The 16861-nt window shown below is 35.8% G+C and overlaps 1 protein-coding gene across 12 annotated transcripts in view; it reads left to right on the forward strand.

Moving 5' to 3' along the window:
- The window catches only part of ANKS1B (ankyrin repeat and sterile alpha motif domain containing 1B), a 286081-nt gene that overhangs the window by 230094 nt on the left and 39126 nt on the right, over positions 1–16861 (forward strand). For all 12 annotated transcript variants that reach the window (XM_087723307.1, XM_087723309.1, XM_087723308.1 and 9 more), the window contains 2 exons: positions 12922–13029; positions 14551–14730. In XM_087723307.1, the coding sequence (XP_087579433.1) occupies positions 12922–13029; positions 14551–14730 (288 nt within the window). The remainder of the gene's footprint in view (positions 1–12921; positions 13030–14550; positions 14731–16861) is intronic.

Genomic DNA, 16861 nt, shown 5'->3' on the forward strand with positions numbered 1-16861 from the left:
TCTTGGATTATAACTTTCTCTTAGTGTCATCATTTTTGAATACTACAAATGGCCTGGATACAACTAAGACTAGGAAAATAGTTTTATGTAAAAGCTTTGCTTGAACAGAAACATGATGGGCAGTAGAGACAATATTTATGGGTGCATGTGTTGATGACTGTGACATATGGAAAGATTAGGACTGGGTATGTAAGAGACGTGTATGGTAAAGTACATGAATTAATATATGAAATTAAAAATACGTTATTTGTGGGGAAAAATCTTGAAATATTTAAGAAAAGTGAAGGATGTAATAAATCTGAATTAAGATGATCTAACAATTGATGAGATTGTATGCATGGAAAAAACCTCTAGTTTTCGAGATGTCTGGATGAATGAAATGACTAAAATAGCATTAAAGAGTGAATAGATTGCACTAGTGGGCACCAAACATTGAATTGTTGGGTCCTTAGAATTCTCTAAGCTTGGGTCTATTCTTGCGGATGTTTCATTATCAGATTAGGTAATATCATCAGTACTAAATAGAAGTTGTTTGTTTGTCTTATAGCCTTGTATAAGTTTGGATACGATGTGTTGGTTGATTGGTTGGTTGGTTTTGTTTGATTGGCATATTATTGTCTGGTGTTTATTATGATCAGGTGCTGGTTCTTATCTGTGTATTTAATAGGTGTGTGATAACAAGAAATGTGCTCCAGACTGTTTGCCTCTTTTTAAAACTTTTGATTCTTCCTTCTGAATGCATCATGAAAGTGAGTTTGTTCCCCTGTATGTTAATAGTTAGTGCAATGCAAACCTTCTAATAATTCTCTTGCATTCTTAAAATTATCTTGATTTAAAATCTATACAGTACAGCTTTCTAGTTGAAAAAGTAATTGAACATTTCTCACCTGTGAAATTAATTTTATAATGTCTTCTGATTGCCAACTGATGTTTATGGATGCATTCTGCCTGTTTTGTCCTGCGTAGTATTTTTCTTAGTAAATGATTGCTGTGAATAACTCAATTTTGTCTTTAATTGCTGAAACTTTAAATTTGCTTTGTTGTTGTGTAGGTTTTGGTGATGCCTACAAAGGGGTTGTAGCAACCTACTGGTGGGTTCTGAAATGTTTTTGATGTACGGAAGAGGTATCCTTTTTGTAAGTTGTAATGTTGATTGGTTGATTGATTAGTTGTATGGATAGACCCTTTTTAATGAAGTTGCGTATTACATTGCAAAATGTTATATAAATAGACTCCGCTTTCTGATGTTCTGGGTTACTGCAATGCATTTTGGCTCATTCTTATGCAGTTTCTTTTGGTATTCTTGGGTTGTTGCTATGGTAGTTGAGTACTTGGTTAGCGTGGGCTGCTTTATAAAGCATTTGAATTTGTGGTTTGCCATTGTTTTCTCTGCTAATGTGAATGTTTTTTGTTCTCTTCTGATTTTGTGAATTCATTTACATTAAAGGTGTTGTTGATTTTGTGTGTTCTCTAAATCTTCATTTCTTGTCATTTTATGACTAGATTGTTGTGGGTATATATGAAATTAGAAATTCAAAACTTGGTGATAGTTACATGCTACTCTCAAATCAATGGTGAAAATTCCCCACTGGTATTTTGGGGGGAAATTGTACTGTACAACATTCAGAATGAATTTAGGAAAAATGTTACTCTGGTAGGTGACATGAATGAATGAATGAATGGGATTGAGACAACAGAGTACAGATAAAAGTGATTGAGCCACTGAGAGATCCAAGAAGAAATTTTAGTTTAAATAAATTAATAAATGGCTTAGGAAAACATCTGCTGTTTTAAAATATATGATTTGAATGTAAGTTTGTTCATGCCATGCATGTTTGATAAATGAATATGAAAATATGATTTATTGATTTAATTGTTTATGATGAAAAATGTAGAGAATTATTGAAGGATACATAATGTTAAGGGAGTCTTTTGAGGAAAAATAGACATGGAACTAAAATTGAAAAATAAAATCAAACAAAATAGTATAAATAAACCAAAAAAATAACATCTCCTACTCCTGTAGATTTTATAGAATTATAAATAAATATTTTGACCATTACAAATCTCAATACTGTAAAAGGCACACAAATATACAGACTACTGATGACATGAGGTTACTATACAGCCCATAAAACTAGGTAGAGAAGTGTTTTTCAATTTGTTTGCTTTTTGTTGATGGTACTCTAAACTTAAATATGCTATGTGCCAGTTTTATAGCTTGCTTCAGGAATTGTAATGGTAGGTGGAAATAACTTTGGAAGATGATAGAAGAGCTGAAGGAATATGGTCATGGCACATATCTCAGAAGGTTCCCTGTGAAGGTGAAAGGAAAATATACTTTCAGACTTGCAAGGTTTTGTTAACATAAGCTTATAATAAACTAGAGCTAGTTCTGCTGGGTATACTACTTGTCTGGACTATCCTGCAAAACTGATAGTAATCTTTATTGTAGCTATGAATTGCATTATTTGGTATAATAAAATGTATAAGGACATAACTGTACGTACTGTATTTTTTGGAGTATAAGACGCACTGGAGTATAAGAAGCAGCAAGGTTTTGAAGAGGAAAATAAAAAAAAGTTTTGCACTCTGCAAACCTCTCAAAAATGGTCCATTTTTCGCAAAAACGGGCCCAGCCCCCCCCCCAAGGCCTGAATAGCCTTTAGGGGTCTTGCAGAGTGCTCCTGCGGGAGAGGCCAAAAACGGGCAAAAATGTCCCATTTTTTGTAAAAAGGGGGCGGCATAGCAGTTAGACAGATAGATAGCTTTTAGGAACCTTATAGAATGCTCCTGGGGGGGGGGGTTAAATTGAGCAAAAATTTTTGTTCTCCCCAGCCTCCAGGAACTCTCTGAAAGCCCCATATGGCTATGCACAGCCATTTTGGTGAAAGGAGGGAGTTTCAGGAGGCAAAAATGCTGTATTCAGTGTATAAGACGCACCTTATAGTCCGAAAAATATGGTATTTACTTTAGGAAGGCATCTTGTTGCAGTTATAACTTTAATAAATATCTTGCAAATAAATTAGCAACTTTCAAATTTGTTTAATGGTTAAATATACTTTATTGGTATATTTCCATTATTACAAAATAATTGAAGAATCAGAAACTTACCAGGATTTAATTTCTCTTGTCATCAAACGGAATGCCTGGACTTAATGAGAATCACATAGTCTTTTAATGTTAGGCAGAATATGGATACATTCTCATTTTTTGTCAACCATCTATAATTTATCATTTTTTACTATCCAAACAGAAAATATGTTGAAAATTATATTGGGATTATTAGTGCCCCTTTTTTTTCAATCTGTGGGTACAAGTAGTCCTCACTTAATAACCATTTGTTCAGCAACCAAAGTTACTATGTCACTGAACAAATGCTACCCTGTTTCCCTGAAAATTAGACATCCCCGGATAATAAGCCCAATCGGGCTTTTGAGCATGTGCTAAAATTAAGCCCTCCCCTGAAAATAAGCCCTCCTCAAAAATATTGCAACACAGCAGCAGCCATGAGGTGACCACGCTTGCCACCTCCTGCACCTCAAAAACAATAAGACCTCCCTGAAAATAAGCCCAAGCGCTTATTTCGGGGGTCAAAAGAAAATAATACCTTGTCTTATTTTTGGGAAACACGGTAGTTATGATCTTTGCTGCGCCCCATGTCATATGTTAAAATTTGGGCACTTGGCAACCAGCCCGCATTTATGACTGCTACATGCAGTCGTCCCCCCCACCTATTTCCTCCAAGACCAGGGACCAGGAACCTTCCATTGTTCTCATCGACCATCTCTGGAGAGGAAGCTAGGCACCCTGAGGTACTTACTATATCTTCTTCAGTTCTCAGCAACATCATAGTACCCAACTGCCACCTCCTAATGGAAACTAAAGCAACACCTTAAAAACTGTTGTTATATAGCTTTAACAGCTCTTGTCCACCAGTAGGCAGACCACTACATTTAGTACCAACTGTGGTTTCTGATTAGTCTTCACATGCAGAACATTTTAGGATTTTCTATCATTGAGGTATAAGGAGATGAACTACTGTAGTCAAGGCTTGTTCCCCAAAAAGGGCTGCAACAGCTAAAGCTGGGAACACTTTCCTTAGCAGCAACCATGAAAGTGTACCCCCATACTGCGGACTTGGTCTTTTAAAGGAAGCACCACCCCATCCAGAGCAAAAACACTCTTATAGTGTCTTCACCCAATTAACTCATGTTCAGTTTGTAATCTATTACAGTATATTTTTTCATAAGTACAATGATCAAGCCCAGTTCCCCCATTCTATATCCCTGTGTTTGAAGTTTGATTCCTAAGTGAAGAATTTTGCACTTGTTCTGTTAAATTTCATTCTATTATTTTAGCCATCAAGAAGTTTGTGCCCTCCAATTCTTCATTCAAATTAATGAAAACATTGAAAAATAAAAGATAAGAATAATAAAAGAATAAAAGATAAAAGATATAGCACTCAAGTTAATATATCTTTCCAATTTGATGAAGCACTATAGATGAACATTCTTTGAGTATAATTTTCAAGACAGATATGCATATGTGTGTTTGTACAACTATCCATCCCTTATTCAACTAGCTTGCTAAACAACATACCTTGGAATACCTTGTTGGAAGCTATTTTGAAGACTTCAGCATTCCCACAATGTTGTTACCTAATCAAAACTATAAGATAAGGTTGATCTGGCATGGTTTGTTTCTGTACAGTCATGGAAATTACTGCACTGTTTTCAATCTGTACTAAAATATCCCCAGAAAGTAATGTTGGTCTGATTGTACTACAGTTTATTGGCTTTTCCTTCTCACTCTTTTTTGAGTAAAGCTAAAGATTTCCCTGTCCAGTTGTGCATGACAGAGTTACCCAACCTTTCTGGCTTTGCAGACCAGTATAGGTGGGGTGGGGGGAAGAGGGGATAGTTCTGTGTAAGCGGTGGGCATGCATGCATGTGCAGCTCCATTTACACAAGTAGCGTGCGTGAATGTGCACTGTTTGTGCAAATGAAGCATGTGCTCATATGCTTGCTGGCTACTTGTGTAAGTGAGGTTGTGTGTCTATTTGCTTGCCTGCCACTTGCACATCCTGGTTCCAAGCAACTCGAGGACTGGTATTGGGCTGCAGCCTGGGGGTTGGGGACCCATTGTATATGACTCTAGGGCTTGGTGCTGATCTCTGCTTCTTGGCCAAGGGCAGATGATTTATTTTGAGATGTGTATGAAATGCAGACATGAAGTATATAAGTTTATCCTGTATACTGGCTTCTGATAGAATAAGGTACTTACGGTATATAACAATTAGGGCTGTGTAATAGTTTGAATATCATCTGGAAGTGTTGCTACAGAACATATGGGAACATGAAAACAGCATCTGCCTAAGAACTACACAATAATTAAAAATGGCATGTTTCCTTTCATAAGTCATAGACAGTGATATGTTCTCGCTGATTATGTTTTAAATTTGCAGGGTTAAACTGAATTGCTAATAGTCATTTCATTCTTTCTAGTACTATTATTATTTTATATATAGTAACAGTACTATTAGTATTTTCCTTTCTTCTGTGTGCTATAAGTTTGATTTCATTTTCTTTCTTCCATTAAATAGGTTCAGTGCAGAGTAAGTTGTGAATTCCAATTGAATTACTCTGTGCAGAATGAAACAAAATAAAGAATAAAATGGACATAAGACAAATGATAAGTTATAAAGTTATAAGAAGGGGAATCTGTGTGGGCTGTTCCAACTGAGTACAAAAGAAAAATGAAGTGGAAAAGAATAAGGAACTTGAAAGAGAAATGCAGAATTGCATGGATGAGGAACAATGAAAGATGAGGAATATTCAAACAGGATTTGAAATAACCGATAGTTGATGATTTTTTTAAATATTTGCAGTCAGTAAATTCAAATTAATACTTTGGCTGGCATAAAAATCAGTTTTCTTAATTCAGTTTGTGATATGCACATATTGATCAATTGCTATTTTGCAAAAGACATTAAGAGACATCTAAGCTTTATTCAAAGCAGAATTAATTATACACAAGAGAGTTTTGAGAAATCTTTGTCTAAATATTATGTTTTCTGATTATCACTGCCTACAGATAATCCTTGAGGTACAAATGGCCATTCAACAAACATTTGAAGTTTCAACTCACACCCCAAATGCTAAACATGAATCCATTTCAAAGTTAGAAATTTTGCAGGCCTTCCACCATCATTCATCCTTACAACTGACTGCAGAGATGCTGCAGCATACCCACCCACCTATTTCCCTCCCATCTTGCCCAGCTAGGTCCCCAGAGACTCCCAAGACCCAGTATGTTGCCAATATACTGGTTCTATGCATTCCTTCCCACCTCCACTTCTCCACTACCATTTACTTACTTACTTTTTTACGAGCTCAGGAAGTCAGTGTAGAGAAGGCCGCTGCCTTGTTGGGCCACATGGCATAATCAAGAAGAAAAAAATCCAATCTCTTTTGTTTCCATGGCGATCCTTTCACCCTAGCCAGCATAAATTGGTAGTGATTTACCCTTGCTGGGGAGGAAAGGATTGCCATGGAAGCAAAAGAGATGGGATTTCTTCTTTGCTCTATGAGTGTAAGACTAGCATAAAGCTAGTGCTGGTGGTGCTAAGAAGAAACCAAGCCTATTTTGCTTCCGTTGTAATCCTTCCCTTTCCAACTGTTCTGACCTAGGCTTCCCCAGCAGCATGAAGCCGAGTCCTTGTCCCGATAAACCCCTTTTATTTAATTTATAGTGAATTCCTCTCCAGCAAAGTCTTTACTCTCCCACAGTCTTTCAAGATAGTTCACGTTTACCGACCTTTATCAGGCTTGGAGAATGGCCAGGCCAATATCTTTCAGATGCTGCAATACTTGGCAAAAATGCATGAACGAACTCATTGTCTCCTGCAAACACCCCTCCCCTTTCACTCCTCTTTTATTCCCTATGGGAGGGGCCATTCACCGTCCACCTATGGCCTTACTCCCAAGTCGACCCTTGTTCCTTAGCTATTCCCTTCATCTGGCAACTCTGTGCATGCAGACACTGGGAACAGGCTCCAGCTGTTCGTCTTCCTCACTGATGTCTGCCTCCGAAGGCAGCTGATAACTGTCAGTCAGTCCTGGCCATAGCACCAGCCAGCATAAACTACAGTGATTTTTTCTTAGCTCTCCTGATGCTAGTTTTACATTGGCAGCACTAAGAAGGTATTGTAGTAGTTTACTCTTGTAGGGGCGGAAATGATTTCATGGAAACAAAACAGATCGGGGTTTTTCTTTGCTCTACCAGCACTAACTTTATGCTAGTCTTATACTAGTAGAGCAGAGAAGAAATCCGATCTCTCTATGATATCTTCTTAGCGCCACTAGCATAAAACTAGCACTGGCACAGCTAAGAAGAATTCATAGTAGTTTATGCTGGCTAGAGAGGAAAGGATTGCAATGGAAGCAAATGTGACTTGCTTTCTTCTTCTTGATTGTACCACATGGCCCAGCAAGGGAGAGAGGCCTTCTCTATCCTGACTTCCTGAGCTTGTCAAAATGTAAGTAAGTGATGGAGTGGGGTATGGAGAAGACCCCCTAGGGCTTTAGGGAAACCAAGGGGCAGAGGCAGAGCTGGGATATCTTAGAGGGTGGGGGGGACCTCCTGGGAGTGCCTGTGCCTACACTAGATCTACCTCGGTTTCTCCCATGTTACCCCATGATCTACCTACCCCATGATCAGAATGCAGCCGCGCGAGTGATAGTGGGCGCACCGCGGTTCGCCCACATTACACCCATCCTCCGCGAGCTGCACTGGCTACCTGTCGATCTCCGGGTGCGCTTCAGGGTACTGATGACCACCTTTAAAGCACTCCATGGTAGTGGATCTGGGTACTTGAGAGACCACCTTCTGCCGATTACCTCCCTCCGACCGATCAGATCGCACAGACTGGGCCTCCTCCGAATTCCATCTGCCAGTCAATGTCGACTGGCGACTACACGGAGGAGAGCCTTTTCTGTTGCAGCTCCGACCCTGTGGAACGACCTCCCCATCGAGATCCGTACCCTCACCACCATCCAGACCTTCCGCACAGCCCTTAAGACCTGGCTCTCCCATCAGGCCTGGGGATAGGTTCCCAATTTACCCGCCCAAATGTTGACTGTTGAATGCAAGTTGTGTTTTATTATTTTATTCTGTTCACATATTGTTTGTCTTTTGGTATTGCACCCCCTTCCCTGTGATTGTAAGCCGCCCTGAGTCCCCTCAGGGAAAAGGGCGGCCTATAAATCCTAATAAAATGTCTAAAAAAAAAATGTCTAAAAAAATGTCTAAAAAATGTCTACCAACCCACACATTCGTTTAACAAATGCATTGAGAAAAGCAGGGACAGGGAAGTTGTTAGTTAGGTGCTTCATTTAATGCAGTCCTTGACTTCTGACATGAATGGACAAGCTCCATTAATGTGGTAAGTCAAGGACTACCTGTATTAGCCAACCTCTGGGGCTCTTTTGATGGACTCATAGAAGTATAAATCATAGAAGTATTAAGGTGTATAAATCCTTCCATTTCCCACCATCCGGTCAGAGCTGAAGAAGCTTCTTGGATGACTAGTGAAATGTCTTCAAATAAAATCCATGAAGTCCAGTTGCCCCTTGAAAAAAGAACCTTTGGGACAACCATGACTTGGATGACTGAGAATCTCCTGGGCTCTTCTGATGGATGAACATTATTTCCAGAAATCACTTGGCCAATCTTGTTCATTTCATGCTTTTCTTATTTCTTTATAACAGCTTGCTTTCGTGCAGGGAAATTCCTTATCCTGATTAACTTTAGCTTTGCCTTTTGCAGTTGGGCAGCCTTCTTCCGAAAATGTAGTAATTGATATGCATCGCACAAAAGAATTTAGAAGAATAACAGTTTCATTGTCAAACAAATATTCCAGTAGAGATTCTTTTATTTGGTTATGATTTCTTATAACCAAGATAAGGTATCTTATGTATGCAACACAAAATGGTTATCAATTGCCAATATTTAATATATGGCAGACAGGATAAAAATGCTTTAAATTGCTTTGATTTCTTTGTACTTTAAAAATTACTCTTATTTATCTTGGAATTATTCCATACACTCATTTTGTACTTTTGTGGCATTGATTTTGAATGTTTCCCATGCCATTCTCATTTTGCATGATTCCCATGACATTCTCAAACTTACTCTTTTCCTAGGTAAAATTGCAAAACCTCTACTTTGATTTACAGTACTGAAACTCTGTGGAGCTTTGAGCCATTTCCCCAGCTCTAAAAATTGCTTCACTCACTAGCCCATTGCTTGAATTTGAAGATTTCTAGTATGTTTTAGAGGTAACTTTATCAGTGAATTGATCTTACACTTTTTCACACAATTGCCTACTTTCCTTTGTTCTGCCTAGTGTCAGTATGCAGTCAAATCATGTGTTACCCCACCTCTATTTCTAGGATTGGGTTAGTTGTTCTCTGATGGAAGAATGCCTGCAAAGTAATAAAGTTATGCTACATTAGACCTTTAAGTGAGAATTGATATGCAGAAGGAATGATGTCTTGAAGGCCATTGAAGGTCTGAGTAAATTTTTCCTCCAAATAACATACAACGTGAACTGAATATGGAGATGACTGGGGATTTATTTCTCCTTTTTGTGTGAAGTAGATCCTGAGAGGACTTTGGATTCAGGAGATGGGGCACTTACTGTCTAATGAATCTGCACTTTCCTGTTGGCTGGTTGGGGGCAGCATTGATTACCTCATAGTGTTCTTTTTGTATTTGCAGCAGGCTGAATTTGGCAGGTATTATGGATTCCATGTAGAGCTTTAACATATTAATAGTGTGGCTTTATTATTTTTAAGGACAGTAGGTATTTCAGAATATTGGAACATTTTAGATTTTTCTTTTTTCTTAGATTGAAATGTCTTCCATTTCAATGATACAAGATTAAAATTATGTGAACAGTTAAGTAGCTGGACTTAATAGCTTGTTTGTATGAATAAAGGAAACATTTTCTCTTAGAAGACCTGCCCATTTCCCACTGGCATCTTCTCTGCAAGCATGTATGAAACTTGTATTAAATAATGCAAATTGGATATGTGCTAACTAGTTCAATAATTGCCCCCTAATTAATGGAGCCCAGCATTAATTTACTTTGCAAACAGAACAATCAATTTAATGTTGCTGTTCATAGGAAAATTATGCATACATAAAATCCTAAGAGGTAATATTGAATACTGAATTAATATCTAAATTACACTGTAAATTTCTTGAATCTAATTTATTATTAATCACAGCTCTAACAATGAATTTTATATTGTAGTGAATAATTTTGAGCCATTCTACTTTATACTCAGGAAAAGATCATATGAAAAATTTTATAGATGTTATTGATTAATTTTCCTCTTACTTTTGATTATATAATCTTTCCTCATTAATAAAACTGTCAGTTGCCCATAGTGCATCAAGAATGAGTGCATTTCCCCCTTTTTCTCTAAAATACATTTTAAAAATACAATTTTTAGTCAGAGCATTGATTTTGTGAACTGCAGAAATTAGAACTTTGCATATATATGAATGTGTACTTCTGTAGCCTTGCCACCAAATTCTTATTTTTTAAAAAAATAGTATGTTGGAGTAGTGAAGTACAGGATATCTTTATTATTAATGAACTCTTCTTCCTTATCTCTGACCTGTTATGGATTTGGGTTACACAAAATTGAATGTGAATGTGTATTCTCATGTGAATTAAATGGGTAAAAATGAATTGAGCTACATGGTCCATAGAAACAATACCTGCACTGAAGTTATTGCTGTTACATTCTTCCAGGATATTCATCTCCATACTCCACCAAAAGCAATCAAAATGTTTATCACAGTTAATTAAACATAGAGCAAACATTTTGGCACAACACGAGGATGCAAGCAGGATACAGTTTCTTTCCTTTAGGCATAGAGGGAACAATAATAAGAGTCTCAGGTCCACTTAGTATTTTATTACATAATGTGGCACTATTTTGTGTATATAATGGCAACAATTTTTATTCAGTATCAGTGCATTTTTGTAATAGTGTGACATGGACTTAATTGGTCAAATTGTAGTGTGAGAGAATGCATTTCCTCTCCCTAAACATTATACCTTTTTAAATAGGTTACCCTTATCTCTTATCTATAAATAAATTATACAGTTTATTGCTTCTCTCATATTGATATATTTTAAATCTTTGACTTTAGGAGAGCAACACGGAGAGGAGAAAATTGGGAAGAGAAATTTGGGGAAAAGTAAAAATACAACATATATGTAGTCCTTGACTTATGAACACAATTGAGCCCAACCTTTCCATTGCTAAGCAAGACAGTTGCTAAGTAAGTCACGCCCCATTTTACAAGCTTTTTTGTCATAGTTGTTGAGCAAAATATTGCAGTTAAGTCAACATTAAGTGAATTTGGTTTCCCCTATTAACTTTGCTTGTCAGAAGCCAGTTGGGAAGGTCACAAATGGTGACCACATAACCCTGGGACACTGCAGCTGTCATGCCAATACATGCAAGTTGCTAAGCACATGAATTTTGATCACATGACCATAGGAATGCAGCAATGGTCATAAATGTGAAAACTGGTCATAAATCATTTTTTTCAATGCCATTGTAATTTTGAACAATCAGTAAATGAATGATTGTAAGTCAAGGACTACCTATACTTGGTTACTGTCATTGATCTGCAAACTGTTAGACCACATTTTATTCTATTCCTAATCTCTGGCCATGATCTCCAGATTTATTACTGCTGATGATATTTTTCTTCTCTCCTTTCATTCACTATAAACACTTATCAGTTCAGAGTCCTTTCATTTTTCATGTTGTGGAATTCCTATTGAAAATTACAGTGTGTTACTGTTTTTTTACAAGCTGTTTTCTGTTATGTTTGAATGTAACATTTCCATATTACTTATTACTATTATTCACTATGTTCATCTTGAACCAGAACTCTTACAGAACATTCATTCTTGAATAGTTTGAATGATATTGCACCACCACCAGATTTTTTAACTGAGTGATTGAATGATATTGTATAATAGGTTACTGTATCACACTTTCCAGCAGAAATATGATTTATAGATTTGTTTTTCTGATTTCCTCAAATTTTGGATATAATTGTCTATTTATATTTGGAATTTGGATTTATATCTAGAAATAACATAGTAACTTTCATTGTTTGCTCTGTACAGTAAGAAAGCGATATTTCATGTGAACAAATCAATCCCAATTTGTTTTCTTGACTTGTTAAGTGCACTGAACATTCTAGGTTTTTTGGATATGTACCCAAGTCAAATAGTAAATTTCTTTTACGTCTTGCCAAATGTTCAGTATGTTCAGAATTTTCTTTAGACGAATGACTGAAATTATAGTCTACATTCTTTGGTTTTTAATTATTTTTGCTATCTATAATAATTTCCCATTATTCTTAAGCTTTACTTTAGATTGATTGATTGATTGATTGAATATGCATCATCAGATTGATTTTGACTGTCTGTGTGGTCACTAGGAGTCAAAAATGACTTGATGATAAATACTGAAAAGGCAACCTCATTTTGTCATTCCAAACAATTATCATTGTTTTATGCCTCTCTATATTTTTTCAACTTCACTTCTTTTGTGAAAATGATCCTAATTACTTATTTAATCTAGGTTCTAACTTTAAAACTCTGTTGTTGCTACTTTGCCTTTCTGACATGGCACATTTTCCAACCTGATTGCCTTCGTCTCAGTTGGTATTTTAGGATTTTTCCCCCCACCTGTTTTCCCATAAGCAGATATTCTTAAGTATAAAATATGCCGCACTTAAACACTATGGATAATAATATGCACACTTCTATAAAAGGTTCTTAATTGATTTATTATTTTTGAAACATTTATTTTCCAGGTTTTAAAAATCAGCTTGCTGGGCCATAGAAAACGCATTTTGGCCTCATTGGGAGACAGACTTCACGAAGACCCACCTCAGAAACCACCACGTTCTATCACCCTCAGGGTAGGTTCCATCAAATCCTTGTAATATCTGAATTGCCCTATCCCAGTGCTTAGAGAAGAGCCAGATCTTTTCCAGTTTATTTGTGAGGTGGTCTCACAAATAAACTGGCTCCATTCCAGGTAGAGCTTTAAAAGTGGTAAGTAGCACCTTGACTTGCATTAGGAAGGTACAAGATGACAATATAGCTCACACAAGGGTGGTATAAGATGGACAAAGCAAGGGACATCCAACACTGTTTGCACTGCCACATTCTGGACCAATTGTAAGTTTTAGATTGTATTCAAGGGCAGTCCATGTAGAATGTGTTACAATAATCCAATTGGGAAGTCACTAACTTTAACATAACTACTTAGATTTTTTTTCACAGTATTAAATATTCAGTTAAAGTTAAATCTGTTTTTTTTTCTTTTTATTATTACTCTGATCTGTAACCTAGCCTTATTTCATATCTATGTATGGCCAAACCATAAAACTTTTTTTTCTTATTTCATTAGCTGATATTTCACGATTACCCTGATATTTTAATATGATTCTGAGGTACAAACTCAGTCTTAGTAATGTTTATATAATAGCTGTTATATAAATAAAATTTTATTTTTAATGGAGATTAGAAAGAGGTTTATTTGCTTTTAATTACTACTTCTTTTCAAATAATAAAGAAAGCTATTACACATTACAGGCTACTCTTTCTGCAATGGTCATAACTGTGCAAAAAGATAGTAAGTCACTTTTTTCAGTGCAGTTGTAACTTCAAATGGTCACTAAACAAATAGTTGTAAGTCAAGGACTACCTGTATTGAAAGGGTTATGTAGGCATATGGTCAGTTTTGACTCATATAAGAAACCAGTTTTAAAGATCTTCAATAACATCTCCAGCCTTCTCCCATATTGAGATCTCACTACTTACTCATCATGACACTGAAACAAAGTCCTACACTCTGGCAATATTTGATCTGTGAAAACTCTTCAAGTACTTGAAGAGCAATCATTGTTATCACTGATAGCTTTATGATTTCCTTCTGGAAAACAGTCTTTTCAGCTATACAAGTAATTTATACATGACTTCTTTTGTATATAGTGTATATAATGATGTCTCTTATATATGTAGCTGTGGTAATATTTAAAGAAAGATCTTTAAGTTATATAAGAAGTGAGAATTCAAGTTATTGAATTATCGTTGTCAGTTTAAAGTTTATGAATTTCCTACATTTCTAAACACTGACCAGTAATGGAACTATTGTGTATCGAGAATTGAGTATACCCAGAGTGTTTTATCCATGTTATTAATATGAATTTAACAGTACAGATGTTCTTGCACAGTTAACTTGAGTAGTGCTTCTCAACCTTGGCAGCTTGAAGATATATGGACTTTAATTGCCAGAATTCCCCAACCAGCGTACTGATTGGGGAATTCTGGGAGTTGAAGTTCACATATCTTCAAGCTGCCAAGGTTGAGAAATGCTGAGAGTATTGAGAATAATGTTTATTTCATGCTTCCACTTTCTTTCTTGTTTGATGCAGGAACCCAGTGGTAATCACACTCCTCCCCAGTTGTCTCCTTCGCTCAGCCAAAGTACTTACACTACTGGTGGTTCCCTGGATATACCACACATTATCATGCAGGGAGATGCAAGGAGAAGAAGAAATGACAGCTATTTTGACGATATTCCTAGGTCAAAACTGGAACGACAAATGGCACAGGTAATGTTGGAAAACTCCATGTTTATTAGAAAGGTATTTTTAAACATTTGTTTCCCTAGCATTAACTTTCAGAAATTGGTGTTTAATTTTTTTTTCCAGTTGAATTTACCTCTTAGTTTTTATCTTTTTAATTCTTTTCAGAAAAGTATACTTTTCTCCCTGCTTTATAGAATTCTGTAAACTTACTTACAGTTATTTGTACCTGAACAATCCTGGGAGATGTGAATAAAATGAATGTGTAAAATGAAAAAAAAATCTACTTGCCTTTGAATAAGAGAACTACTTTTTGTTGTTCATGATGGAAAACCTATTTCTCCTTGGTCTGAATGATACAGCTAAGCCATCTGATAACTGTTGGTCTGGAAACTAGTCAGAGGTGCAACAACATGTTGCAGCATGAAAAGGTTAATTCAGTAATCCTTATCCTCTTCCACACTATTTTACTCCACTGCCTTCCTTTCTGGTTTTCTCTTGCTAGTGATATGTCAACACTGCTGTCCCTGAATATTTCACTGACCTATTTTGCTTTATTTTCATTCTTCTTTTCTTCCTTGGGATAATGGTAATTAGTAGTGATGTGTGATGGTTATCAGCTTATGATGGTGTTTTATTCTGATTCAAACATATAACATACTTCACTCTTCTATGTAGATGATGTAGTTTTTACTACCTAAGGAATAGAGGTAATTATAGAATACAGTGTTGTCCATCTCTGTGAAATAATTTTAAAAACAATTTTGTAGCAATACATTTTTATGTAATTCATCTAAAATGGCTTAGCCCAAACAGATTTGACAAGCTGTAGAATGAACATGTTCTTTGCTGCTTAAATGACTTGTGTATTCAGGAATGTGTTTCACAGAATACTCATAATAGAGGAGTGGACTTCTGTCAGTTTGAGTATGCAAATTTCAATCTCATTGCAGTTCAGAATTCTTGACTCTGTTGAGGTTGTCTAGGTAACCTGTGCTAACTTTTGTATTTTTTTTTAATCAATATTTTTTGATGAAAAATAACTTCTCAATTAGTTTTTCTAATTTAAACTATTTTTAAACTAATTTGGATAAAGATTTTACAATGGGCAGGCCATCAGAAATGTAGCCAGCTTCAAAAATAAAATTGGACCATCCTAAGGGAACTGCTAAGTTTTCAGAAGATGTAGGATTAGTTAAGAATATTGTCCTTTGGTAAATTTGTTCCTTGTTTTTTTTTTAAAAAAGACACCCTTATTAATTAATCGGCTCTGGAAATCTATTCAGTTCTTATTTTTTGCATTTTTTGTATTTTTACTACCCAGCTAATTTACATCTAATTTGTAAAAATCCACCTTTACCAGTGGAAATGCTTTTTTGATAGAAATATTTTTTATAAAATTGGCAGATAATACAATTGGCCTCAGCTTTTATTGATATGAGACAATTAAGAGAAAATACAGAAAATCAGTATTTTAGAATTAAATTGCAGAGTATATCATCTGCACTTCTAGATAATTTGTGATGGGATTTGTTGAAGGCTTCCTAGTATATATGATAAATTATTTATATGAAATCAATTTATTTTCTAGTCTTAGATATGATTAGTCCATTAATGACAATAAAGCAAACATATAAAATATATGATCAAAACATGGTTCAGATTTCAATCTAAAGGATAGTATACTTGAGTTCCCATCTGCAGAACTGCCTTACGATTATGTAAGTTATTGTCTGGTGGTGCATAGAATGACAGAAATCCTCTACCATGAACCATATTGTATCCATCAGAAACTATGAACACCTTAAATAGATGTGAGGTCGCAGTTGAGGTCACAAAGTTTGATGGTGACTTGACGTGACATCCAATGTTTGTTCAAATAAACTTTTCTATGACCCTAACCTTGATTCTATTGTCTTTTATCTCTCAGTTTTCAAAAGAACAGTTCATTTTCTCCTGCTGAATTGGATTTTCTTTTAACCTCCAGCTGAAAGGACTGGAATAATCTGTCTAGAATATAAGACAGCTTTAAAAACTGTAGAGAAAGTACATTATTAAAGATACTTACACATCAGTTAAGGAGCTTGAATATGAGAACCGCCAATGCTTTAATAATTTATTTTTCTAATTAATCATTTTTGACATCTGAATTTCTTGC

Source organism: Thamnophis sirtalis, unplaced genomic scaffold, assembly GCF_051295495.1.
Source record: "Thamnophis sirtalis isolate CommonGarterSnake01/CBP01778 unplaced genomic scaffold, rThaSir2_p1.2 scaffold_9, whole genome shotgun sequence".
NCBI classification, from domain to species: domain Eukaryota; kingdom Metazoa; phylum Chordata; class Lepidosauria; order Squamata; family Natricidae; genus Thamnophis; species Thamnophis sirtalis.